The sequence below is a fragment of the Hylaeus volcanicus genome, chromosome 5, assembly GCF_026283585.1.
Source record: "Hylaeus volcanicus isolate JK05 chromosome 5, UHH_iyHylVolc1.0_haploid, whole genome shotgun sequence".
In the NCBI taxonomy this organism is placed as follows: Eukaryota; Metazoa; Arthropoda; class Insecta; order Hymenoptera; family Colletidae; genus Hylaeus; species Hylaeus volcanicus.
The window spans coordinates 11,500,490-11,527,515 of record NC_071980.1 but is presented as its reverse complement, the minus strand read 5'-3'; the positions used below and the strand labels follow the sequence as shown (position 1 = coordinate 11,527,515).

At 40.0% G+C, this 27,026-nt stretch overlaps 2 protein-coding genes across 6 annotated transcripts in view; one reads left to right on the top strand and one right to left on the bottom strand.

The window, feature by feature from the left end:
* The window catches only part of LOC128876170 (pumilio homolog 2-like), a 143,954-nt gene extending 120,958 nt beyond the window's left edge, over window positions 1-22,996 (bottom strand). For 2 of the 4 annotated variants that reach the window (XM_054122306.1, XM_054122310.1), the window contains exons 1-4: window positions 21,222-22,996; window positions 20,266-20,487; window positions 20,029-20,157; window positions 19,708-19,830 (exon numbers count right to left, since the gene is read on the bottom strand). In XM_054122306.1, coding sequence (XP_053978281.1) covers window positions 19,708-19,830; window positions 20,029-20,157; window positions 20,266-20,487; window positions 21,222-21,317 — 570 coding nt within the window. In that variant the 5' untranslated portion in view covers window positions 21,318-22,996. The remainder of the gene's footprint in view (window positions 1-19,707; window positions 19,831-20,028; window positions 20,158-20,265; window positions 20,488-21,221) is intronic. The other 2 variants (XM_054122307.1, XM_054122308.1) reach the window with 2 other exon arrangements.
* Window positions 22,997-23,226: 230 nt separating this feature from the next.
* LOC128876085 (alpha-(1,6)-fucosyltransferase) lies at window positions 23,227-26,971 on the top strand. 2 transcript variants are annotated; one of them, XM_054122161.1, is made up of 6 exons: window positions 23,227-23,404; window positions 23,810-24,096; window positions 24,198-24,371; window positions 24,456-24,674; window positions 24,740-24,821; window positions 24,898-26,971. In XM_054122161.1, exons 2-6 carry the CDS (start codon window positions 23,861-23,863, stop codon window positions 25,957-25,959), a joined length of 1,773 nt encoding a protein of 590 aa, XP_053978136.1. In that variant the 5' UTR covers window positions 23,227-23,404; window positions 23,810-23,860; the 3' UTR covers window positions 25,960-26,971. The 2 variants fall into 2 exon arrangements, with proteins under 2 accessions (XP_053978136.1, XP_053978137.1); XM_054122162.1 differs by lacking the exon at window positions 23,227-23,404 and adding an exon at window positions 23,429-23,616.
* The last annotated feature ends 55 nt before the right edge of the window (window positions 26,972-27,026 follow it).

Genomic DNA, 27,026 nt, shown 5'->3' with positions numbered 1-27,026 from the left:
TATATCCGAACATACTTTCTCGCTTCGATCTCACTCACCCCCTTCAGATATCTCTCAAAAATCACACCCTAAAAACTAGCTATAATAAGGTACTTTTCTGTTTGTAGTTTCACTTAGTGTCAGTTAAGTCTTTTTGTTAGACCTTCCTCACCTTACTTTTTATCTTTGCCCTTACTTGACTATGTACATTCGTTGTTTTTGTTGTGCCTTTAACTTCCACAAAGATCCTTTTGGGTCTCTTATAATCTATTGTGGTGACCCTAACTCCAGCTATACGAATCCGATAGTCCCCCGATCAATTCCAAATAAATTCTACCGTACGAGATCACTCGAGCAAGCCTTGAAATTTAGTCCCATTACGAGCGCATTGTTTCCGAAGATAATTCTACAACTAAATAAAAATTACTACCGATGCCCAGGCGGGTTATCCAGCGGCGTGGGTGCAGCGAACGCGGCATCGGAGGTCGCCCAAGTGTCGCGAATCGTTCGTTCGTTCCCCGGCGACGCGGTTTGGCGGGAAAACTAACTGTTTCGTGGCTGAATGAGTTTCGAATCGAAAACCAGAGGCGAGTCGCAGGCAACTCGTTCCGTCGTGACCCGAACGCTCCCGTTGCACTGTGCCCGACCTCGCCTAACTCTGGAGGTCAGTGACGTAACCAGGAGCGGGCGGGTGGGGATGGAGAGAACCGTCCGCAGATTGCGGGATCCTAGATGCAGGTATACTGCACGCGCGACAGTGTGACAGTGCGACACAACACCGAGGAATCTCGGTGCATTTTCGTCCGCATCGTCGCTCCAGCTGCGGATCGTTAACCTCTTTGCAGTCCAGACGCTGTACACCGACGATGGTCGAACGTATTTCGCTCGTAAATCGGGTTTGCTAAACAATATCTTCTTGGCGATGTTTTGGACGTCGCACGGTGGGACGAAACGGCTTTCGGCGATCAAAAATCGATTTTCGTGAATTCGAAAAATAGAAAAACTGTTTATGTACATCGATAGAGGAGAAGTTGCTGTTTAATGTAATGCGACCCGTTTTTTGATATTTGCTTCCGTTTTGCTGTGGTGCGCATTCAAAGACAGTTGAAATTCGTCCAAGCAAAACGCTTACGATATTACTCCTAACTTCAATATACGATTCTAAAAAACTTTGCTCAGAAAGACGATATTCAAATGAATTATAATGTTTACTAGATTTGTATAGATAGTATTCAAGGCATAAAGTATGTCCAAATGTTAACAACTTTTTAAATAATAGAGTCTGCTTGAAGATAAGTACATTTAAGTAAAATTGTAAATTTACGCATGGTTATCAAAAATTGACCGCGCTTGTCCGAGGTTTAATTACTATCATTGGAAAGGGTGGACCTTCCTCTATCAGATTCTGCAAAGATCAGGTGCCCCTAGGTGCCCTATTTCGAGAAAATGGCGATTAAATTAGACTAAACACGTGTTAGCCGCAGCGCTTGATAATCGAAAAGCTGTACTAGATGCGATGGTTTGTCTGTCATACAGACTTTTTAATGGATTTACCGAGAAGATAAACATGTGTACGAACTCCTCATGATGACAAACTAAGTTGGAATGTAGACAATTTTTAAATAATGGAGCTTGCGTCTAAAATAATATATATATATATATACGTTTGACGGAACTCTTAACTTTACGCGTGGTTATATAAAATTGATCGCACTTGTCCAAGGTTTAATTGCTATCACTGGAAAGGGTGGACCTTCCTCTATCAGATTCTGCAAAGATTAGGTGCCCCTTCGTGCCCCTTTTCGAGAAATTGGCGATTGTACTACGTAGGACTCGAACAGAAAATAGTATGTACGTTTGTACGCTTACTTCTATGATTGTTACGTAAATCTTGTCATTTTTAAATTACTAAATTCGTTTCTCTCATAGTTAACAACAGGACTGAGTCGAATTTTGGTTAAATAACAATAAATATGTCAAAAAAGTGAAAGATATTGAACGCGTTACACTTTATACGTGAATATTTGGACACCCTGTAGCTCAAATTGATTTATACTAATACAATTTAAGTATCATAGTATAGAGAATAACTTCCTACAATTTCATTAAAATATTTTCAAGAGAACCAAAGTTACAGATTTTTGATCGCCGAGAGCCGTTTTGTCCCAACTGTGCGTCGTTGGTACTTTTATATCGCGTTACACGGTCGAGGTTATTCATCGTTATTTATTTCGTGTCACAGGAGAATGATTTATCCAAGGATTTCTTCCGCATTTCTTTCTTCTTTTCTTTTGTAATTTTACCTGTTTGGTTCGGTTCGCGTTTGATTGAACTCGGTACTCGTTCGCTTGTTATTCGATATTTAACGGTTGAAACAAAACCAGCGTCGATTCGATAGACTGTCCTGGTCGTCGCATTATTTATTTCAATTATTATTTATTTCAAGTCACAGGAGAATGATTTATCCAAGGATTCCTTCTGCATTCTTTCTTCTTTTCTTGTAATTTTAGCTCTTTGGTTCGTTCGCGTTTGTTGAACTCTGTACTCGCTCGCTTGTTATTCATGTGCGTGAAGTTAGCCCCGCACTTTTCGAATTTTTAGTTTTTCTTTCTTGTGCCGTATTGTGCTATATTTGTGCTGAATTGTGCCGTAAATAAGAGATCGATAACATCAATAACAATTAAGAAAAGAAATAAGCGACATAAGCCGAAGCTGTCGGCAAAGATCAAACAATGTGGGAACTCTATGATAAATGCACACTTTCAATTTCGAGCTTGTGCATTTATCGAGGCATTATACTGCACTCCGCTACCCGCGAGCGCGTGCGAATGCGAATGCAAATTCTTAACGTCTGATTTCTAACTATGCCCCAACGCTGCGAAATCTGGCGATATGACGAGATTTTGTAATTAGGAAAAGTTGTTGTGCTAGTCTAGCACAATTCGGCACAATCGAAGAAAATTCGGAAATATCAAAATTTTTAATCACCGCCACCTTTTTTTGTTAATTTTTATTGACCCTCGAGCTAACCTCAATTTTTAACGCACGTGTCTCGTGTATTGTAAGTATCACAATTTAGCACAACTTGCAGAATTCGATTATCTGTCGCCGTTCGCAATTTGTACGAAAATTAAATTTTTTATTCCTTAAAATTCAACATTTTTTATCTACAAAATGAGTAGAGATAACGAGTTTCTATCAATGGCACAATGTAGCACAAGTTAGTACGCATCTTTCTATAGAAAAAAAAGTTTGTTTCGGCAAAAGTGCGAGGCTAGTATAATTTTGGTTTTATTTATTTTCTTAATTGTTATTGATGTTATCGATCTCTTATTTACGGCGCAATTCAGCGCAAATATAGCACAACACGGCACAAGAAAGAAAAACTGAAAATTCGAAAAGTGCGGGGCTAACTTTACACACATTTGTTATTCGATATTTGACGGTTGCAACAAAACCAACGTCGAATCGATAGACTGTCGTGGTCGTCGCATTATTTATTTCAATTATTATGTATTTCAAGTCACGAGAGAATGATTTATCCAAAGATTTCTGCCGCATTCTTTCTTCTTTTCTTGTAATTTTAGCTCTTTGGTTCGTTCGCGTTTGTTGAACCCTGTACTCGTTCGCTTGTTATTCAATATTTGACGGTTGCAACAAAACCAGCATCGAATCGATAGACCGTCCTGGTCGTCGCATTATTTATTTCAATTATTATGTATTTCAAGTCACAAGAGAATGATTTATCCAAAGATTTCTTCCGCATTCTTTCTTCTTTTCTTGTAATTTTTAGCTCTTTGGTTCGTTCGCGTTTGTTGAACCCTGTACTCGTTCGCTTGTTATTCGATATTTGACGGTTGCAACAAAACCAACATCGAATCGATAGACCGTCCTGTAAGTCGCATTGTAAGCATCGTATAAAATGTAGCGCGTAGAATGCATCGGTCTAAGCCCCAAATAATTCGGGGTTCACGGAGGATGTTTTTTTTATCGAAAGAAAAAAAAAATTGTAAACTCGAGGAAGTTGAACGGAAGTATCGGCTAGAGTCGTGAATGCTCGCGGGCCCCGGGGCTCTTTGAAGTCTCTTCTTTTCATCGAGTACTATTCATCGGCGCAACATGAGGAACGCGAATCCCGATAAACGTTCCGATCGAAGCTTCGTTCCAGCTCGATCGAAGCTCGAGGATCAGCTTGTTAACCTATTAACTCGGGAACACGTTTGAAGTTTTGGAAACGCTAACGCATGATTTCGTATGGTGTAAACTAATGACTAGACTGCGGATATTTACGTATTTATAGGAAATTTGGATGTTCAAGAAAATACGAAATCCACACAATATGTAAGAATCTAATAAACATTGAAAGTAAAGTTAATATTATGATACTTGCAAAGTAATTTAAATTTCTATTTGTGTTTCATTTTTGTAGGTATGTATACAAAGATTTTTACTTTGTATAAAGATCCACAGTCTACTAATGACTGTCAATCTGCTTGGCGATAGTTGTTTATGAAGTAATACAGGGCTTCTTAAACTGTTTTCATTCACGACATCATTTATAATTGTGATTTTTTTCGCAATCACAAAATATAGAATTAGGTAACAATATACAGAGTGTTCCCGGATTAAATAGCCAAATGTAAAAGATGAATTCAGGAGACCAAAATAAAAAAAAATTTCCTCTAAAAATATCCTCGCAAACGTCAGCGTCCACGTTTTATCCCTGTTAGGCTGAGATTAGGCAAAAGCGTTATCTGACCCAAATTTCGACTAAATAACAAGTGCTTAGAGAGGCAAACGTTACGTAAACAAGCATCTAGTAGTATATCCCGTATCCATCGTAATAAAAAGTAAAATAAAACATTTTTGCCCCATCTCAGTCAAACGGGGATAAAACGTGGCATAGTCTCGGGGAGTCGTGACTCATCGACGACACGTAATCGAAAAAGAAGTAGCGGGAAACAGCGAGGCGAAGATTTTTACGTCGTCGCGAGCGAAGACAGGCCGTCTCGAGCGCACGCGATATTTATATTTTATCGATCACGCTGAACGATATCACGTACAATAGCACGTGCGTCATGCATCGTGCAAATGTGTACTCGTGTCGAGACACACCGCCACACGTTTCATATGACCGCTGTTTATCGCTCGCGGTGCACCAGTAAACGCGTTAATTATATCTTAGCCCAGTGTTTCCCAAAATGGGCTCCACGACGGGCTCCACGACGTCGAAACGATCCAAAATTTCAATTTCTAGACACAGCTGGCCTGTATACCTTGACGTTCCCGTTTCGGTCTAGCCCTCGAAAGCTCAGAAAAAGAAGCGTATATAATAGAAAGAAAAAAAACGCTTCTCGCGGTATTTTAATCTCATTAAAAACGCTCGTTAAAAAGTTTCCTATCGTTGGTAATAAAACCGTGAAAAAAAAGGAAGTGGAAACTAACAAGCATAAAAGTTTGGAACACCTCGCAAATTTCATCCGAAAATCGGGCGACGAGGAATTTCTTAATACCGACCGATAAAGAAAAATTAATTCCACCAGATCCATCGCAACGCAATCGTTAATATCGTATTAAATATTTTTTCAAACGTAAATATATCCGAGTGAAAACCAGTTTGCAGACGTACTGAGACGATAATAATTTTATTCCACTTGGTCCTCCGAGGAAAGTTTGAGAGACACTGTTTCACGGTGCAACGCGACGTAAGCGGATATCCTTTCGCGCGAAATTCATTCTTATCGTGCGTGTATTAGGTCATCCCACACAAAAAAAAATGCGATTAGGTCGTATCCGCGTGGTATAAATACGGGTGTAAACAAGACCTATTTTTAATGAAGCAGCAGCAGTTGGCGATGAAGCGCGCGACGAGTGCATTTACCCGTTTCGAAAGTTCGGAATGAACGCCAAGATAGGGAATACTGGACGTACTCGTTAAGATAAGGACGTAACACGGTTGTAGATTTATTATTTCTCTCAAAATTCCTATATTTTCTCAAATGAATTTTCCAAATAGCATCTCTAAGATTTCTCAACGTGGACCAACATCTAAAGAATTTATTTATTTCGAGGAATTTTCATCAGGAAATTACAGGCTCGATGTTCAATTTCTTATCGAGAAATCTCGGGGCTGTACGAAATCGGAATTCGCGGGGTTCCGTTCGATAAAAGCGTGATTGGAATCGTGAGAAAATTCTATAAAAACCGAACGGAAGATTTGATGGAAAAATGAAGTATACTCGAATTTTGAGTGCAAACGGAGGAAAAAAATAATTAAAACCAACACTCGCCAACCAACATCTTGGAAACAAGGGTTTATCAACGTTTCTGCGAATAATAATCTTAAATGATTTTTGTTTTCGAGATTGTACGTGTTCACAAACCTTCTTAGACAGAAAAAAGATGGCGCGTCGGCGGAGAACGATTTATACGCGTGAAAGCTTTACCGACGATCATGGACAAAAAAAAAAGAAAAAAAGAATATATTTTAAGCGTTCGATTTCAGCGAGACTCGTATGTCTTTTCACCTAGATCGACAAATCGGCGGATAAAAGGGAACAGAAAAAAAATCGAACGAGTTACACGAGTCTAGAAACCGGTTAGAAATCCCACGGGAGAAAACACCGACGGCAAGAGCGACTATGGCGATTCGCGTGTCAAGTTGGAAAGCGAATCTTCGTTTGCATCATCTTACGGCATATATATCTTTTTTCGACTCGCATTTTGTAAGGACGGCCCAGCCAGCCCGACTCTCTCTCCTCTGGAGTCGGTAAACATTGCTACCATCCGTTGACAATGGTAATAAAAATAACGTCTTTATTACGCAATCGCATATACAGACATTTATAGGAAGGTTGGTTGCCATGCCGAACCCCCAATGTTTATGTAACGATCGATTGTCGTGCTGAATGCACAGAAGCATAATTGCAACTATTTATGTAGATTAGATGGTATTTGTTCGATTTACTATATTGTTTCGATAGTACGTTATTATCCGATTTGTGGTTAATATTTTAGTGTAAATTGAGAAATAAAGCTGTTATTATTAGACTGCGGATCTTTATGCAAAATAAAATCTTCGCGAACGTGCCTAGAAAAATTGAACCTAAGTAGCAATTTATTTCATTCTAGAAATATTGTAACACGAACTTCACTTTCAATCTCTTTTATATTCTTGCATATTGTAGTTTCTTGCGCATTCAAATTTCCTATAAATGCATAAACATCCGCAGTTTAATTATTATATATTATAATAGAAATTTTAATTAAATCTCTTGAGGGATTTCTTGCTCTGATCAAACACACCCAAAGCAAAGCAATTTTTATCTTATTGTTGCGAGCACCCTTTGGATGCATCCAAGGTCTGCTGGTTCTCGCGTCCGCGAGAATTAATAACAATAATAATTAATACAAATAGTAATTAATACAAATAAGCTGTCCCACTTTAATGTGGTATATATACAGTTGCATGCAAAAGTTTCCGGCCAAAAATAATGTTAGAATTAAATTATGTATAATAGGTGTAAAGTAGAAATACAAATATATCATAGTAAAGAGCTTTTATTATACTATCGAAATGTACAACTCACAAAATTTGATACAACAAGCAATAATTATTTATAACAAACATAACAATTTTTACTTCTTCATAAGTATCCGGCCGAGTACAAAACATGAAGAAACAACACGATAACTGAAGGAAAAATGTTCAGAAATGGTTACAAATGTAACATTATCATCAATATTTAGTAACCATACCCTGTGAAGCTATCACGGCGGGACATCGGTGAGGCATCGATTCAATAAGTTTCATGATTCTATCTTGAGAGATATTTCTCCACTCTTCTTGAATTTTTGTCCGTAAAGCAGCTTTATTGGTACAATTAACAGTTCCTATTCTTAGTTTAAGCTCTTGCCATAAATGTTCTATGGGATTCAAGTCTGGAGATTGACTCGGCCAATCTAGAATTCGGATCTCATTCTTCGTGAAAAAGTCCTGAAGCAGCCCAGACCGATGTTTTGGATCATTGTCTTGCTCTCCCATTTGGCTGACATTAGTCAAAGTACTGTTTCAAGTAAACTTACAGAAGTTGGATTTTTTGGACGAGTTGAAGTTAAAATACCACTGATAAGTAACAAAAATAAGAAGGCCAGATTAGAATTTCCAAAGAAACACCGGAGTTGGACAGTTAAAGATTGGAAGAAAGTGCTGTTTTCGGATGAAACTACAATTAATTTATGTGGAAATGATGGGAGAAGGTATGTTAGACGATCACAAGGTACTAGGAATGATTCCCGATATCACATACCAACAGTGAAGCACGGTGGAGGTAGTATTATGCTTTGAGGTGCATTTTCTTGGAAAAGCGTCGATCCAATTTACAAAATTGAGGGTACTATGAATCCTCCTATGAATAGGGATATTCTATCAGAAAAAATGCTACCTTATGCCCGTCGAAATTTGCCACGAGGATGGATATTTCACCAAGACAATGATCCAAAACATCAGTCTGGGTTGCTTCAGGACTTTTTCACGAAGAATGAGATCCGAATTCTAGATTGGCCGAGTCAATCTCCAGACTTGAATCCCATAGAACATTTATGGCAAGAGCTTAAACTAAGAATAGGAACTGTTAATTGTACCAATAAAGCTGCTTTACGGACAAAAATTCTAGAAGAGTGGAGAAATATCTCTCAAGATAGAATCATCAAACTTATTGAATCGATGCCTCACCGATATCCCGCCGTGATAGCTTCACAGGGTATGGTTACTAAATATTGATGATAATGTTACATTTGTAACCATTTCTGAACATTTTTCCTTCAGTTATCGTGTTTTTTCTTCATGTTTTGTACTCGGCCGGATACTTATGAAGAAGTAAAAATTGTTATGTTTGTTATAAATAATTATTGCTTGTTGTATCAAATTTTGTGAGTTGTACATTTCGATAGTATAATAAAAGCTCTTTACTATGATATATTTGTATTTCTACTTTACACCTATTATACATAATTTAATTCCAACATTATTTTTGGCCGGAAACGTTTGCATGCAACTGTATCTCGTAATCGTAACCCTATTCACTCAATCTTCTACTAAAATACAGTGAGTCCTGTCAAGGAGACGCCTGGTTATCTCCGCTATAACAATATACAGAGTGTCCCAAAAATGTTGGAGATCCTTGAAAGGGGTGGTTCGAAACAACTTTTTCCTTAGCGAAAAATGTTGTCTCAAATCACCCCTTTCAAGGACCTCCAACATTTTTCGAACACCCTGTATAGTTTCGAGGCGCTTGACGTCTAAGAGGCGCGAGCCAAAGTTTCTAAGTCAGGAGTCACTCTAGCGCCTTATGTACTCTCCGCTGGCGATGGATTGCGAATACACGGAAACGGATCACGAACGGATTCACGATTCTCACGGACAGAGATCCGAAGGGAAAAGTGAACGAAGACACGTCTAAAGGTTTGGTAAGGTAAGGGTAAGGGTAAGGCTCGGTCATCCGGGGGCGAAACGCCGTGAGTATCGACCGCGTCGCCGGCCGGCAGAGACGCTTTTACACGTTAAGCACGGCTACGGGGAGAAAGAGACGAATAGAGGTCGAAATGCGGACCGAACAAAGAGAACGCTCAACGTCAGCTTTCACGTTCCTCGGAATGAGAACCGAGAGGAGTCCGACTTGATTCCAGGGACAAACTAATAGCAATATTCCGCGTCGTGCGTGCTTCAACCATAGAGATATTGTAGGTAGAGCAGAGAGGAGCCTGTATACCCTAAATTTTATTTCAAATGACGGATAAATCCCCAAGATTTATTCGTTATTCAAAAAGCCTCGAGCTGCCGTCGAACGACGTTCATCTATGAACAATTGCACGTTGTCGCGCGACGCAGTTAGTCTGTTTCACATCGATTCGTCCTACTTTTATGAGTTCATTCGAACGCAAATTTTAAATTACTTCTTAAAGTCTGCGGTATTATCCGATAACTTTTCAAGTCAAGTTAGGTCTAGAACGGAATTCTCCATTTAATTTCTTTTTCTTTGTATGACTGATCCGGGAGCAGAACAGGACCGTGACGTGGAGCACGTGGCCGAATGGTCGGGTATTAATCGAGTTTCGAATGCGTCAGTCATCGTGCGACGGAGTTCTTTAAAACAGTACGGATGTTGAAGAATGCCTATCGATCAGACGCGTTGCAACCTCAAAGGAAGAATCTTTGTCTCGGAACCATCTGGCCCGTGGAGAGGGGAGGGCAAGGGTGGTTTTCGATAACGGAACTGCGACAGACAGCGCGGCGTCTACCCCAAAAACCGCTGCTATCATAAACAGCAGTCGAATAGTCGATACCTTGCATTATGCATTCCTTCGTCCATTTCCTATCTTCTCTCATATTTTTCTATGATTGCTACAAACTCGTGTAATTCAAACCTTGCAACGTTACGGTTGCCTCGAACGACCCTACACCAAAAGTCACCCTAGGGGCTACCAAGAGCAAAAACTTTGCCAGGTGCACGCAACAAAGACGCAGATGCTCGAGCTAGGTAAAATAATAATAATCCCCGGTGTACGTTCAATCCGTTCGTCAGGCGAGCGCAAAACGGTAGCATTCCATCCCCCTGGAACCGGTCAGCGAAAACTTTTGTGCGTTCAGCGAAGACAAAGTTGAAGGAGGAGGGAAAATTGAAGAAAAAAGTAAAGGCACGAGGAAAGAGACCGAAGAGACGAGGCGAAACGATACGCGAGACGTTCGCGTTGGCGTTCGATAGACGAGGACGATGTCGTTTCTGTCCCTTCGAACCGGCTAGCCAGCAAATGCACTTATGCACGTTGGCCACGGCTACGGCGAGAAGGAGAAGAGAAGTAAACAGAACGAGAGTGCAAGAGCGAGAGCGGTTCGGTATACAGGACGAAAAGAAATGGGGGGGAAAAACGAAACCAAGAATGAGACGAGACGACGAAGAGCACCGGCTGTCTCTTTCATTGAACAAAGCCAACGATAGCTCGCTGTACCCCTCAAACGGTTCCCTACCAGACGTCCAGCCAGGACCGACCCTGGACTTACCAGCGCCCCAACGCAACTACCATCACACAAATTACCCTACCTTCTACAAATTACTAGAGAGTCTAGGTTTAATGTCATTAGAAATTCAATTGCCTTGCTCTTAAACTAGAAGGTTAGTAAATCGGTTTCTAACGATTGTATTATTATTTCTATGACTCTCATTCACCCAAAGAGGACCATACTCTCTAATAATAGAAACGTTGTTTACACAGTAAACGTTTATTCACATTGGGGTATTCCTCCATGTTACACGAGAGCAAAAATAAGAGCCATCAAACTCACACCTCTATCTAACTCGCTACCTTATCAATTTGTATGGAAAAGATTTGTAAACGCGCCCTTACCTCCCACGTGAAGCCGACTCTGCATCCAGCTCCCCCCACCTCTCGCCCAGTACTTCCCCTCCAATTCGGAGGAGCTCACCCTACTACCCAACCCGGCTGCCCCACCACTCGCTGCGCAGAGCTTCCCCTACCCATCCCGCACACCCACGAGGTTCCCCCACCTTTCGAGCGGCAGCGTGGACGTCTTTGCTCAACTGCCACGGGGCCACCGACCCCTCCCTAGGCCCCTCAGCCGCGGGTCACGGCCACTGTTCTCACGGAGAATCAGCGGCAGGGCACGAGGGAGGCGAACCCTGCCTGTTGTTCTCTCTTCATCTCTCCTTCGACCGTCTCTACCCTTCCGTCTCCTTCGCCCTATCCTCCATGCGTGTGCGTATAAATACGTGCGCCTGCGTAAGCTAAACGGATGCGCAGTAGCCACGCATTACGGAACATCGGGGGTGGTTTCCAGTTTGTTTTGTCAGACTTCTCTTTTTTTTTTAATTACGGCGAAATTAAGACGTGAATTCCGAGTTACAGCCAACCGCTTCCGTAAAGAAGCCCCTTTAGAATTAACGAGATCGTCGAACCTAGGAATTCATCTTACGTTGATATAGACTATTTTTTAAATGTAAAGTATGCTGTACATCCGATCTACGAGTTGATTGAAAACAACTTCGGTGCCAACCGGAAGGGGATAATCGATACGAAGAAAAACGAAAACATATTTGTCATCGTGCTGAGTCAGACTTTAGATTTCGCTCGAAGAGTATGATATATCATTTCGATAAGTGGAAAAAGGAAAATGACCACAATTTACTTTAATTCTGATTTTTGACGGCAGGCAAGTTAACGAGCCCTGTTACACAGCTGACTGTCGTGGCCGCTCGGGAAGACCTGTGGAAACGAATTTCTTCTCGTTCGTGTAACACTGTTGTTTCCCGATGACGATTCCGCGAGCGTAACCGACGCGATTAGGTTCAACGACACGCGCGTCGCGTCACACTACAAGTCACGAAGCGATACGTCATTTTACGATACAATCCGCGGGATGACCGACGACACGATTCTGTCATCGAAAACACCGTTGCTCCCAGTAAAATAACGACAACGTCGTATAATTTTTTTGTTTAATGGATACAGATAATACGCAACCATTGCACAAGTTCAAGTACAATCTTTCATCTTTGCGAATCGAGTATTTACCAAGGTCTACCGCCCAAGCTCTACGATCTACGAAGCGAAAGTAAAGAATCGGTGAAACCGATTGAACGATACGAAACGACTACGCTAACCATTCGCGTAAGAATTCGCCCGGTGTTCGCGGTGTCTGAGTCATTAGGTATGCGTGACGAAAATTATCGAGAACAATCGCCTCTAGATAAAACGATTATGGAACGATCTCTTCCTGACTGATAAAAATGGACAAACGTTTGACTGATTAAATTAATTCATTTACCGAAGTGAATAACCCCTTGACAATATTAGGCGATAGAAGTATGTCAATATTTATTTTCTGGATCAGGTGCTAGAGTATACACCGTAATTAATCTATTCTGTGCCTTTCCAAAGTAAACCTACTATTTATTTATAAAAGAAACCCATACAATTTTTAATTCTGCCTCGGTCAAACGTCTGAACTTTTGAATAACAAAAACAAAAAAAAACAAATTTAAAATAAAAACTAATTTACTTTCATCCCCTATACGACCTCCTCTAGCTGTTACATCCCTACTCGACTATTCATTAGTCTAAATAACAGCGAGAACACAACTTGCCTCGCGTCGAGGCCCCAATCAGAGGCGAACTATCGATTATCGATGGAGCTTTGCATAAGTTCACTGACATATAACCCGATGTCAATAAACATTCAGCAGGCGAACCACTTTCGGTGCATTTTTCGATTTCGCCGGCAACTCTGCGAGAGGGATTATCCGTTCCGCCAATATCCCTTTGTATAATATTGCACTTCTTCCCGAGAGGCTGACGTCACTCGAGAAACCGGAAACTGGTTTCGCTCGCCCAGTTTCCGCTCTTCTTTTATCGCGAGTAGAACACGATAACGTTGCGCGCGTAGGAGTATAGTTTCTTAGCAGCCGCGTCTTCGCCAGGCAATGCGCAAACACGACCGTGATGTTGGCCGTGATTCAAGTCCGAATATTATGTCCGCCGCGGTTGTTTACTTTTTTTTCGACCGATTCGACCTTGTAGGACAAAAGACTTCGGAGAAAGTCGGGAATGCTTCGCTTCGAAACACCACTTTGCACTTTCATGCGTATTATTATTTTCCTGATCGTTACTACAACGACGATGATCAACGATATACTCGACGATGCCCATACAAACATCGCTCAGACTACTAAATTGTAAATATAAAAAGAAAAGGCTTAAAGAAGTCAATGCCTCTTGTATTATTTTTATAGGCGTAACGCAACGTGGAGAACAGGCGCGTGTAGATAAATGCAAATGGTGTTCTAAAATTATGTAACGACTTTTTGTATTTCACCGAGGTTTCGTACAACTCTTCCTCATTTCATAGAAATGAAACGTCGAAGAAGACACTGGTGAGAATCGGTACGTGAAAAGTCGTTGCGCGTCTATAAACGCTTTTCTCGGAATTTACTATCGCGAAAAACCTTTTGTAGCCATAATCGAAATGCGACACTGATCTTGTGTAACGATTATCACGCAGAGGCTCGCTCGCGTACCGTAGGCGTCAACTGCATAACTACCCGTAACCATCTGTTACCGTCGACTCGAGAAGAGAAAGTTAGTTGCAACGAGGTGATACTCGATATTTTTTATGCCGTAACGCAACGTGTAATGCCTAACGCGGCTCATCCAGGACTATCGTAAAGTCGAGTCCCTATTGGCGTCCGCACAGGATGCCCCAAAGCGCGACGATGATTGCACGATTATTAAAAATGAATTTATCTTACATCGCGAATTGCGATGAAATTTATATATAAAAATAAACAAGTTACGTCGCGCGTTTTTGGACACCCTGTGCGTGAGAGTATCTCGAAAGACAGCAACGAGAACGACGAGGCTAATTGAAAACCATTTTGTGGGAAGTAAGGTCAACTCTGAACCTCGAAGCGACTAGAAAAGGAGATAGAGTGACTCGCGTGAATCGATATCCCTTCGGCACTATTTGCCGTTTATATTGGTGCAAGTAGCAACGGAAATGCGAAGATGGCTGTAAAGCAGAGAATCGAAACGTGAAATAGGTCTTTGAAACGTCCGAGGCTCGAAAAAATTCACGCGACCGTAGGATGGTTAAATAAAATGGCCGACAAGATATAACAAGAAACACGTCTATCGTTCGTGAAAACCGTTAGAGTTTGTTTCGTGAAATAATACTCGAGGTACACTGAGAAACAGATGATACGCACCGCAAAACATAGGGAAAAACAATCAATCGGGTTTTTCAGCACACGCATCGTTCGCATGTGTCACGGTTGCCCATAGAGAGGACCCTGACAGTGTTTCAATCGATTAGGTGTGCCCGAAAGGGGGACCGCGAGCAAGGGGGAAACGTATGCGAAACGCAAAGCCGTATAAATTTAAATGGCACCGGTCCAAACGAAGCACCTCCCCTTCGAAACGAAACGAAGACGCAAAACGTAAAACTCGCAATCGTAGTCGCGGGATGAACGGGCCCGAACGATTGATAATTAAATGGGAACTGGAAAACAATTCACCGGGAGATAACGAACACGTAATATCGTTTTATACGTTCCCAGCAGCGGAAAGCGTTTTAAGTTCGTGCGAAAGTACATTAACCTAAACAACGCGAACGTTCTCTCGGTAACTCCGCGCTTTGCTTGCGCACGTGCGAAAGCGAGACGGAGCGGCCGCGGGTAAGAGTGAGACGGAGGGAAAAGGACAGAAATCCGGGGCGTTTCGCTAAATAGAATTCGAGGACGTAAACAATGAAAGAACGGTTGGAGATGCGAAACGGTGCAAGGACTCGGCGCGGACCAGAGACAGACAGGATTTTCTTTGAATAATAGAGGACGAATGAAAACTTCTTGCAGCGATTTGTTCGCATCAACTAATAATGACAATAGAACGTCTTTGGTTCGGTCGTATGTATCAAGAAATTCGGTATTCCGTGAAGAAGAAAGGAAATATATGTATAGAAGAAACGAGTAAGTACGTTTCGCGTTGTTGTTAACCAAACCTTGACAAAAATTGTGTAATTAAATTTTTTACGGTATATTTTACGATAAGGTGGTCAAAATTGTAATGGTTGGTTTAAGACTAGTACATCACGAACACGTGGCTGGAAATCTGCCACCATCTTTTCATCGTTAAGGTACAAGGCAACGCTAATGGATTCGTTGTTATGTTACAAGGTTAAGCGAGTTCGAAGACCCGATTGGCTGAATAACTATCAAAGACACCTCCATGCGACCGCGTTCGCAGTAATATTCTACTCACGATTCTGACAGCCACTCAACAAACGGGTTTAATGGTAAATTACGATTTCAAAATACGCGCAGCACAGCTTATTCATAGAACAAAAAGCGAGCATAGAGAAACAAACATTAGATAACCAAATGATCGTCGATAAATAAAAACGACGTTGATTGTACGTTTCCCTATTTCTTTTTACAAAAATAACGATCGTCAAGTCCGAGTTTAATACAGGCCAAGACGAATATTCTAGAACGAACCATTTTCGATCTACCATCTAACGGGAGCTGTTTGAAGCAAAATTTCCTCGATCAGCGAAGATGTAAACAAACTGAAAACGATGCATCCATCTTCGTGGCGTTGATGTTACGCGAAAGAAACGAATAAATATTTAACCCAACAGTTGCGTTCGTGTTTCTATTTTAGGTAAATGAAGTAAACAGTCATGAAAAATCAAGGTGAAGACCAAACGTATTACCTTGAATTTACAAGTATAATGAAAAAGAAAAAAAAAAAAGAGAGTGCAATATATAATTATGCAGAACTGCAACTCGACAGCAGATACTAGTAAATTTACTCATTGCGAAGGACAAACATGACATTCGATACGAGATTGTTCCAAGTTCGACGGATGACATCAAAGATAAGACTTTGTGACAGATCACCAAGGGTACCCGTAATTTATCATGCAAGATTTTACTCCATTTGCATACGCCAAAAACAAAAGAACTCTGTTACAATTTCTCGTAAAACAGACAAAATAAAACGCGCACCGAAAGAATAACAGAGATTTGTATGAAAGACGTATGATGTATAATAAAAAAACTTGTAAATCCAAACGTTATTCGAATACATAAAACGAATGCATCGATTGCTTTAATTTAAATAAACATGAAGGATTTCGTTGGCGAGTAAAAACTGTCGAAACATAACCTACATATGTCGCGCTTTCCGACTCGTGTCATCGGTCGAGAATGGAGAGCGCAAAAGTTTCAACGACCCGTCAAAACCGAAAGAAAATTAAGTACCGTATCAACCTCTAGAAAATAAAATCCTCCCTCAGATGGTTTCACGGTACACAAATGTCATTTTTTAAAAAGTGAAAAGGAGGAGGTTACTCGATTCGACATGTATACATGTATATATATATTTTTTTTTGTAAGAATTGCATTCGCACGACCAACGTCAATGATCTCTACGAGCGTCGAGTCCCTCTCGCACTTCGTAAACATGGAGGTTTCTGTTGTAGCGTAAAAATGTTGGAAACATAACCTGCAAAAGTATCGCGTCGACAGCTAAAATGAAATATACGAACAAAGGTTTTAAGACGTAATCGGTACTATTTCATTCGGTCGTTTGTTTCGTCACGCGTACTTAGATACACTTCGTCGCGCCTATGTTTGTATTCATTTCCATCGAGATTACCTCGAAAAAGGCAAAAATCCACGAAAATAAAATTTCCAAGTAAATCTCGATCTCGACCCGCATCGCTCGATACGACCGATCGTTAACCACGGATTATTGTTTTTTTACCCTTAAGAAAACTGGTATTAAAAATAAATACCATGTCGGCCCCCAAATCCTTCATGTCGCAGTAAAGGAAAAGATCCCCCGGTGGTTTCATCCAGTCGCCTGTGCTCGTGCTCGGTCCCTGGCCGTACCCTACACCGAAACTCTCCACCGTCTCCAAGGTACCCTCGGCACGGCGCGTCACCTCCGAGAGATTCACCGTTAACCCCGTGGTACACCGACAACGCGAACGAGAAATTCGACACACACTCTTTTTCACGCACTATCCGTCGGACGAGGCTATCTTGGAGCCGATTCGTAGAATCCCGAGGACCCTGCGTCGCAGGGAAACGAGACTTGGATCGTACGGTGAACCGCGGCGTCGGGGCGCTGGGTACCGATTCAGCCGGCACTGAATATAATACACACCACTCCCGGTTGTTTTCACGTTCGTTTTTCCTCTCCGATATACGGAGGACGGACGGACAGACCTCTCGCGAACAGAGAACACAACACCGCCGCTGAACGATACGGAATCGCGGCACTACGGACGACAGTGCGAGTGAGAGAGAGAAAGAAAAGCGTTCGGCCGCCTGTCAAACAGTTCGACACCTCCGGGTGCCTCGATGCTGCCCACCGCTACCTATGCTTCTCTCTTCTTCCTCGTCCTTCTCCTCCGCCGCCGCCGCCGCCGCTACCACCTCCTTTCTCCTCTCGCGCACTTTGCACACTCACTCCGCGAATTCGCGTTTATTTACCAGGGGGAAGGCGAGTCGATTACCGCGTTTTTCTTTCTAAATACACGTCCGTCCTGGCATATCGCGGGACGCGTCGTTATCAAGCGTTAAAATAACGCTCGGCGTCGTCACGGTGTTCTTTACTTGTCTCGTCTCCTCGATTTTTCGTTAACCGGCCTCTCTCTTCGACAGAGACTGCCCTCCTAACCGAAACAAAGAACGACGCTCGACTGGTGCGCCATCTGTCGAAGGCTCTGCCAATCACGGTTCGCCTCGCGAACACCCTCGACCAATCACCGCTCCCCTAGCCTCTACCTTCTACGTTTCTACGACCTCTCACGGCGACCGGATGAAAATTTGATCGCGCTTGATTCTGTACCTGACCTGCCCACTTTCGACGTTACGCTAATTTTGTATACTTTCCTTTAACCCAGAATTATGTTATTGAAAATGGAAGACCGAAGGGTTACTTCTTCTTTTAATTTATGGGTATTAATAAATTTAGGTGATAATCTCATCCCGCCTAATTGTCCAATGAAAATTCCTGATCCAATGAAAAATCTAAGCACCTTCGACGTAACGTTATTTCGAATGTAATTTCGTGTAAAGCGATATTTCGTTTGGCTCAAAACGAGATTATTGTAAAATTAAATTTGAAAAATTTGAAATTGTACACATAAATAAATTTGTAAGGGTAGCTACTCATCTAATGCTTCCGTTTTTCTTTTTTAAATTTTCAACATGTCTGACTTCCCAGTGGAAGGGTTACTTTTCTACGTTCCCCTATATTCATGCTCCAATAATAGGCAAATATTTATTTGAATAACAGATAAGACACAAAACTAACAATAGCTAACTGATAGCAATTTATTGGCGTTCTTTATTCAATGAAATAGTTAAATCTCTACTCGTTAATTTTTATTCAACGAGTTGTTTGGAATTTCTATCTAAATCAGAATTTTGCCCATTTCTTCCTAATGCGACTCTGAACTACTGTATATTTATTTCGTCTATTACGACGATGAAGAGCTAACGTTTATTCTTTATACTAAACGAAGCATATCCGAAATGTGCAAAGAATCGAAACATTTCGCGCAAAAATTGTTATCTCGATGACCTTTCGTAGCAACGAAGGCCACCGTCTTAAGACGTGCTAGAAACGTTTGTAATTTGCCATTCCACCGAATTCTGTCCCTGACACAGTTTCCACGAGGAACCAACACATCGACTGAACTTTCTAACTGACCGATTGTCAGGTATTACCGTCAGTGTCAATGACATATCCTAATTCGAACGAGAATTAATGTTAACGTAACAGTCAACGCTAACGCGGATGACCAAGTATTAAAACAAAACGTTCTATTTTTAAATTGAAACAAAAATACGCTATAGAGATGGTTATCCTCGTACTTTGTTATGGGTGTCACTTCTGATACGTGAGAATATAAATATGTAACTGAACGTGCGGTAACATGTTCGAGATAAAAAAAATGTCCCTAGTAGTCGTCAATATTTTTGTAGTTCTATTTTGGCCCTCATGTTCTGACTCATCTGTCTCGAATTAATACCGAATGTATTTAAAATATTAAAAGTTGCCGAGCATACGAGCAACAACAATAGAAACTCAGTTCATATCGCTAAATATTACTCAAATACTGAACATAACAATTACTCTTACCTGTCCATTCCTAAACTGTTGTTGCTGTTGTTGTTGTTGCTGATGGTGAAAAAGGGCAACTTGTTGCTGAGCTGTCATCTGATTATTTAGATAAACTAAATGTTCTGCTCCAGGTCCACCGCTCTACATAAACATAATAAAATGAAACTGTTAATACTGAGATAATACAGAATAATTTTACAGATAACTATGATCGTATTAATAGTACAAACAAATTATTTTAAATTGATAAATAACTATCTGTTTCCATCATAACTATATTTCGTCATAATTAAGTAAACTTCATTTGTTAGTACCGCATATTTGGAATGTATTACTCACTTTTAGTTGCATAGGATGTATCTCATAGGGAAGATGAACATTGTTCATAGTTTGCAATCCCAATTGTTGAGGTTGATTCTGCTGTGGTACACTCAGTTTGGTAATGGGATATTTCCATTTTTCTGGATTCTAGAAATCATAAAGAAGCACGCATATTATTAAATCATCCATTGCAGTATCGATACAAAGCCATCTTTCAATTTACAATTTACAATTTTATGTTATCGATATACTTACATTATCGATTATAGCATCGTCTGCAAGAGCCCACGCACGCGGGGCTTGTTTTGTTTGAAAACTCGAAGATTGGGCATTAAATTCTGGTTCTGTGGGTCGTTGGAACACGTAACCCACCATTGCATCATCTTGTGTTCTGCTTACACCTATTTGATGCGTTTGACCGGGTTGTATACGCATACTATCACCACCAGCCATTACTTGTCCGCATTGCTCTCCATCCTATTGATAAAAGAAACAAAAAGTTTGTCTTTGTTACTGACAACGTATGTTGCTTTGTAGAATTAGAACAATAACAACTGTTCCAAAATGATTAATACGTAAATGTTATTGCACTCGATCAATTTAAAATATTCTATCATTATACTGTAGCACGACTTGATTCATCACTGTACTGAATCTTATCAATATGTACAGAATCTATCTATTATTGTTTTACTTATTCTTTGTAAAAAAAAAATAATGGAATTAATTGTTTGGAACATTGAAATATATACATATATATAGTCTTTTGCTTTCAACATGTACAAGGAAACCATCAAGGTAAAAACATTACTCTAATTTCACTGTGATAAGGAATTCAACAAATACAACCAAAACATCACAGTTTCTACACAATACTCTGCCATGATGGATCAAACAAAGCACAAGCATATGCAATACCCGTGCATATACAGAATAGAAAAGTTCCTTTCCCATGTTTCAGCAACGTAAACGAACACTTCTACGTTCCACGTCGGAATATCAAAAGAAACGTATTACGATCGGATAGAACACGATACGATAAAAAAATTCCAAAATTGACGTTCCGTGAAACGAGAAACCTTGCTCCGAAACACGTGAGATAGGTTATGATATTTCGATCGCGCGTAAAATCGTTAGGAACGTAACGAGTTCCCGGTCGAACTCGTATCGATTTAAGCAGAGAAATGAAAAGTAACGAAATAGATGCGTACCGCGGGTATATGTCCGTTCGCAGAAGGATGGTGTAACTGCACAGAAGGTGCCGGTTCACCCGCAGCACCAGCGCTACTCGCACCGAGCCACTTCATCGTTCTGTCAATCTGTACCGCTGCCACGGGCACCGATGATCGACGATCCGACAGATAAGAGGAACCCCCGACGCGAAGGTTAGCTCGCTCAGAACCGGCGTCCGGAGCCAAAGGTAGAATCGCCCCAGCTACGTCTGTACCACGAACATGCTCCGAAACGTGCGACTCTCAATCAGTGCGGCATCTTCCGTTGTTTCCACGACGACGATGCTGACGACGAACACGACGGCAACGAGGTAGACGGATCACCACCGTGAATAACGATATTTATTACGATGCCGCGACCAAGAACGCCAGACAGTGTACAGCAATGGCAGCTGGCCGCGAGCGGTGCTGCCGGATTTTTGACAACACTGCCGGACGACACGAAAAACGTAACTGCGAACACAAAGAGAATCGTCCAACGAACGCGACTCGCTTCGAGTCGGAGCCTCTCGAATTTTACCAATCGGCACAACTGCTGCTCTGCCGACGAACGAACGAAACTGGGGGGATGTCGATGGACGTGGAAAAAAAAAAAGGAATGAAACATACAAAAAACGACGAGTGCTTGTTCACCGACGGAAAGGAAATTAGGGGTAGGACAAGCAAAGGGGGGAAAGGAATATCGAGAGATACGCGAAATTCGTATGCGCCGTGTCGTTCGAGAACGCCAATCGTTGGGAATGTCCCGAAACACGACGGGGTACAATTAATGGTGGTTACGTCTTTCGACACACGGGTACGAGTTTTACCTCACCGCGGTGACTGCTGCGCGACCAGTCGTACGATATCGTGACCGTTCGATTCGGTGTTATTCGTACTCCTCGCGATTACCACGAACGACTCGGTTTTTCACGCACTCATCTCGTAAAACTAATGCTTAAAATACACTATTCACAGGTATCTACAACGAAGTACAGGCACACAATGTGCGTCCACCCGGCATACGCGTGTTTCGCGCGCAAGGATGCTGCGCGATTTTCAGAAGGGGTCTAGGGGATGGGGAGAGGAGGCGGGTAAAGAAAGAACCAACCCGCGTTTAGAAATACCGCGACACAATGCAGAGCCAATACGTTATTTCTGTCAATTCATGCTCGTCCTGTACGTGATTTCTCGTTTTAATGTCTACGTTCACCTCGATAAGCGATCCGTCGATACCACTGTTATGTTTTAACAAAAATTCGTAGACTTTGCCCGGCGTTAATCGTCCGTTCACAATTCGCACAACGCTGTCCACGATGTGTCAAGATTCTAGGTTATAAGACAGAATTGCACACGAAACGAATAGATAGCGGTGTTACATGTTAAAATCAAACGTGCCATTTTTACCGCCATCTAATATAAAAGTCACGTTCTGAAATTAGTTAGCCGCGGGTTATCGTCGTCTCTGCAAATATTAATGAAATCGTTTACTTTGCTAAATATTTTACATAGATGTATATACACACGTAATACCAGGAATAGAACGTTTCATGAAAATGACAATATCCTACAGCTAATTTCTTTTCGAATTTCTTAGAGCGAGCGAACAACTTTGTTTGTAACAATCGTGCTCCAACACAGGGCTGGCTCTAGTAATAAGCTAACCGAGTACTTGGTCCAAAGTGTCATGTTTTTTAATAGAATCAACAAATGGTTGATTACAGGTTGAAGCTTTGTGTTTCTCATTGTTAAAATCGATCAGAAATGTACACTGTCTTTCCATATAAATAAATAATACAATTGTAAAAGTTTTAATTTTGTACTACCTAATATTCAGATTGCTCTAAAACTGATACGTAGGGCGTCCCATGCCCTCAAGCCGACTCTGGTTTATCATCGCAAAGCAAGTGTAGCTATTGGTTGAAATATTTCGCGACTGTTCGATGTGAACTCCTCATAATGCGTTCACAGATTCGTATAATTGTGATTCACACTGCCAGCACCTGTCACACGAGGCAGTGTTTAATGACTGTAGCTGACTGTAGCTGACTGTAGCTGCATATGAAAAAGACTAACTTGTCAATTTAATGTAGAGGTCTTATCTCGATGGCCCGCTATAGGTGATAACAGATGTCTTTTTATCGTACGTTCAAAAGATTCGTATATAGATGTTGACATATTTGGTAAGGATCACGTTTCGTTCAAACAGCCGATATTCAATTATCCGTATATCGAAGTATTTGTATCGACTAACTTTTTGACAACTGAAGCTATTTATCTCTTTCTTTGTTGTTGTTCGCTTTATTTATTACGATGATAAATAGGGCGGTGTAATTGTCTGTAGAGATTATTTAGAAATTACCCGTGAATGTTATTTCGAGCATCGTACGATCGTGTGCGTCGAACGGAAGTTATTAACAACAATTTATTTATTTCCCCCTATTACTTTAACTGTTTTCGCTTTTTCTTTTTAATACGCTTAATAGGAGCCGGCCACTTCCGCTTTTTATCTTAGGATTATTAATGATTGTTTCCTGTGTTTCTAACTGTTTATTGGTATTTGTAAAATTTATACTTTATAATTGTAGATTTCGTAATGCTACACGCTAAATACAACGATCCTACTACCACATTATAAAATGGCAACATTTTGGTCAGGAAGACCTGGTTGGTTCGGAAAAGTAGGAATAGCGGTATTAGCTACATGGCTTTTGGTACTAATTATATCGGTATCCCATATCTTTAAGGCTAATAATTTATCATCTAATAGCGAGAGTCCTACGAACAAAGAAAATGCTCAACGTTTAGCACAAATGGTTAATGATTTTGAAATTCTTAAAAGACAAAACGAGGCGTTAAAAAATATAGTCCTTGGGTAAGTCTAGAAGAAATATTATAAAAGCAGACAGATTTATCTGAAGTTTAAAACAAAGAGCCTGGTGATCTTTTCGTTGTACAGGATAACATAATTTCCAGAGAAAAGTCAAAATCCGTTCAAGGAGATCATTTAGGTTCCATACACGAAAAACTTGACAAGGTTTCACTTTACGACGACTTGTTGGATCGTCAAGATAATACCAAACATGGTGTCCCTTCTGCAGAGTATGAAGAACTACGACGAAGGATAAGAAATAATATACAAGAAACCTGGTAAGTATAATATTTGGAACGTATATTGTCTACATATTTTAAACAATAGGAATATTATATACAGTACTTTAATTTTTGAGATAGGTATTATGTTAGCGCAGAGCTAAATAAGCTTAAGAAAACTTTTGTTAAACTAAGCCATGAACAAAGAGAGAAAAAAATACAAGATACATTGGAAAATGTTTGGGATTATAAAAAATCTCTTACAATAGACATTGATAGATTGACAAAAGTAGACGGCTATAATGAATGGCGTAAGAAAGAGGCAAAAGATTTGTCTGACCTTGTGCAAAGAAGATTCAGGTAACAAATCTTATGTTACTACTAATTTATTAAAGCTATACGCTAATATTCGCATTTTTCTGAAGGTATCTACAAAATCCTAGTGATTGCAACAAAGCAAGAAAGTTAGTATGCAGTCTAAACAAAGGTTGTGGATTTGGGTGTCAGGTAAATATACGTTTATTTTGTGTAAAGTAACAAATTTGTATGCAAAAATTAGAAATAAAATTTTCATGTATTTTAGATCCATCATATTACATACTGCTTCTTGGTTGCTTATGGCACGGAACGGACATTAATAATCAAATCTAAGGGTTGGAGATATCATAAAGATGGCTGGGAGTCTGTTTTTAAACCGCTCAGTGAAACGTGTTTATCTACGACTGGAGTATCACATGCCAATTGGCCTGGCGATTCTTCTAAGCAAGTAATTTCTTTGCCAATTGTGGATAACGTTTATCCAAAGCCAAGGTATCAACCGCCAAGCGTGCCCGCTGATTTAGTTCCCAGATTAGAGAAACTTCATGGCCATCCGTTAGTGTGGTGGGTGGGTCAAGTTCTGAAATATCTAATGCGACCTCAAGAACACGTGAGAAAAACATTAGACTATGCAAAAGAAAGACTCGGTTTTAAGAAACCTATCGTCGGAATACATGTACGAAGAACGGATAAAGTTGGAACCGAAGCCGCTTATCACGATATAGATGAATATATGGTGAAAGTTGAGCATTATTTTAATGAACTTGAAACTATACCAGAAGTGAAAAGAGTTTTTTTGGCCAGTGACGATCCAAAAGTAATTACAACAGCAAGGGATCGTTATCCAAATTACGAAATAATAGGGGACCCAGAAATAGCTGAAACTGCATCGGTAGCAAAAAGATACTCAGACTCTTCCTTGCAAGGAATAATTATAGACATACATCTCTTATCTGAATGTGATTACCTGGTATGCACATTTAGTTCCCAAGTGTGCCGTGTAGCATACGAATTAATGCAAACGTATTATCCAGATGCTTATAATAGATTTGCATCACTGGACGATATTTATTATTACGGAGGTCAAAATCCGCATCCTCATCAGGCTATTTTAGATCACAAACCAAGGAAAAGTGGTGAAATAGAACTAAAGGTAGGAGATTCGATCGAAGTATTTGGAAATCATTGGGATGGTTACTCTAAAGGATATAATACTAGAACCAGTATGACGGGTTTGTTTCCTAGTTTTAAAGTAAAAAACCCCGTGGATGCTGTAGACTTTCCGAAATATCCAAACGTTCCATTACATGAAAACAAAAACGAGTAGATACACTTTAAATATGTAGTGATCTTGAAAATATTCAGATTGCTTGCAAAATAATATAACTTGCCTTCGTATTTAAATTGTTAAAAGCAGTGAAAGAAATCATGAATATGTATATATTTTATTACTAGCAAACGACTGGTTTAATTTCCACAAACTGAAACTATCACGAGTTGTGAGAGAAAGAACCAAGTTATGCTGCTTCTTGAGCGAATATACGTACGTTGAATTTTAAGAAGACCATACATAGATACGTTCGCAAACTAAAATTATAAAAAAAAACTTTTAATATGTTTACGATCTTCTTACAAATTGGACTATAAATGAACATTTATAAATTTCAAAATTAAAGATTTATAATGATATAGTTTAATATTTTTTATATATTTTGATCGAAGTTAAAAAATTGTAATCGTTGTTTTAATGAGAAATTTTATTATAACGTGACTATGTCGAACTATTAAGCTGCGAGTTTTACTCTTGTTTTATCTTATGCATTTAAAAAAATATGATACAAATTAATTACTTTAATTAATACGCAATATAAAGACAAAGGTTATGTGTGCCAATGTATTTCATTATTAAAGCATTATGTACAATAGCAAGCTAATGTTTCCAAAATAAGAAATCTCGTCATACCGTCAATTTTTGTAAATTAAAATTAGGAACTTCACATCACTAGTTAATCTCACATCTCCTGATAAGGATCTGTTACAATATATTGTCATAACGTACAATTTGTACATAAGATATGCAATATGAAATCGATGTACATGACAATTTTTTGACGATACTAGAGCTTATACAATGCGCATAAGAAGTAATGCATAAATTACATATGACAAGCATAAAATGCATAGACATCGAGCTGGGCTTGAGGCCTATCTTATACATTTAAGGATGTTTCCTGTATACATATTGTAATATATTTTATACTATACACCAATGCAAATGAGAATTGTTACTATATTATAAAATCTGAACTTGGTTTTAAATAAATATTTAATTCACGAAATCGATCGTTTTTTACTTACCATAATAATAAATAATTACAGAATTACTAACCGAAG

Coding starts and splice junctions, on each gene's coding strand:
- LOC128876085 (XM_054122161.1), top strand. CDS start 23,861: ATGGCAACATTTTGGTCAGGAAGACCTGGTTGGTTCGGAAAAGTAGGA. Junction 24,097..24,197: donor TTAAAAAATATAGTCCTTGG/GTAAGTCTAGAA, acceptor CATAATTTCCAG/AGAAAAGTCAAAATCCGTTC. Junction 24,675..24,739: donor CTTGTGCAAAGAAGATTCAG/GTAACAAATCTT, acceptor ATTTTTCTGAAG/GTATCTACAAAATCCTAGTG.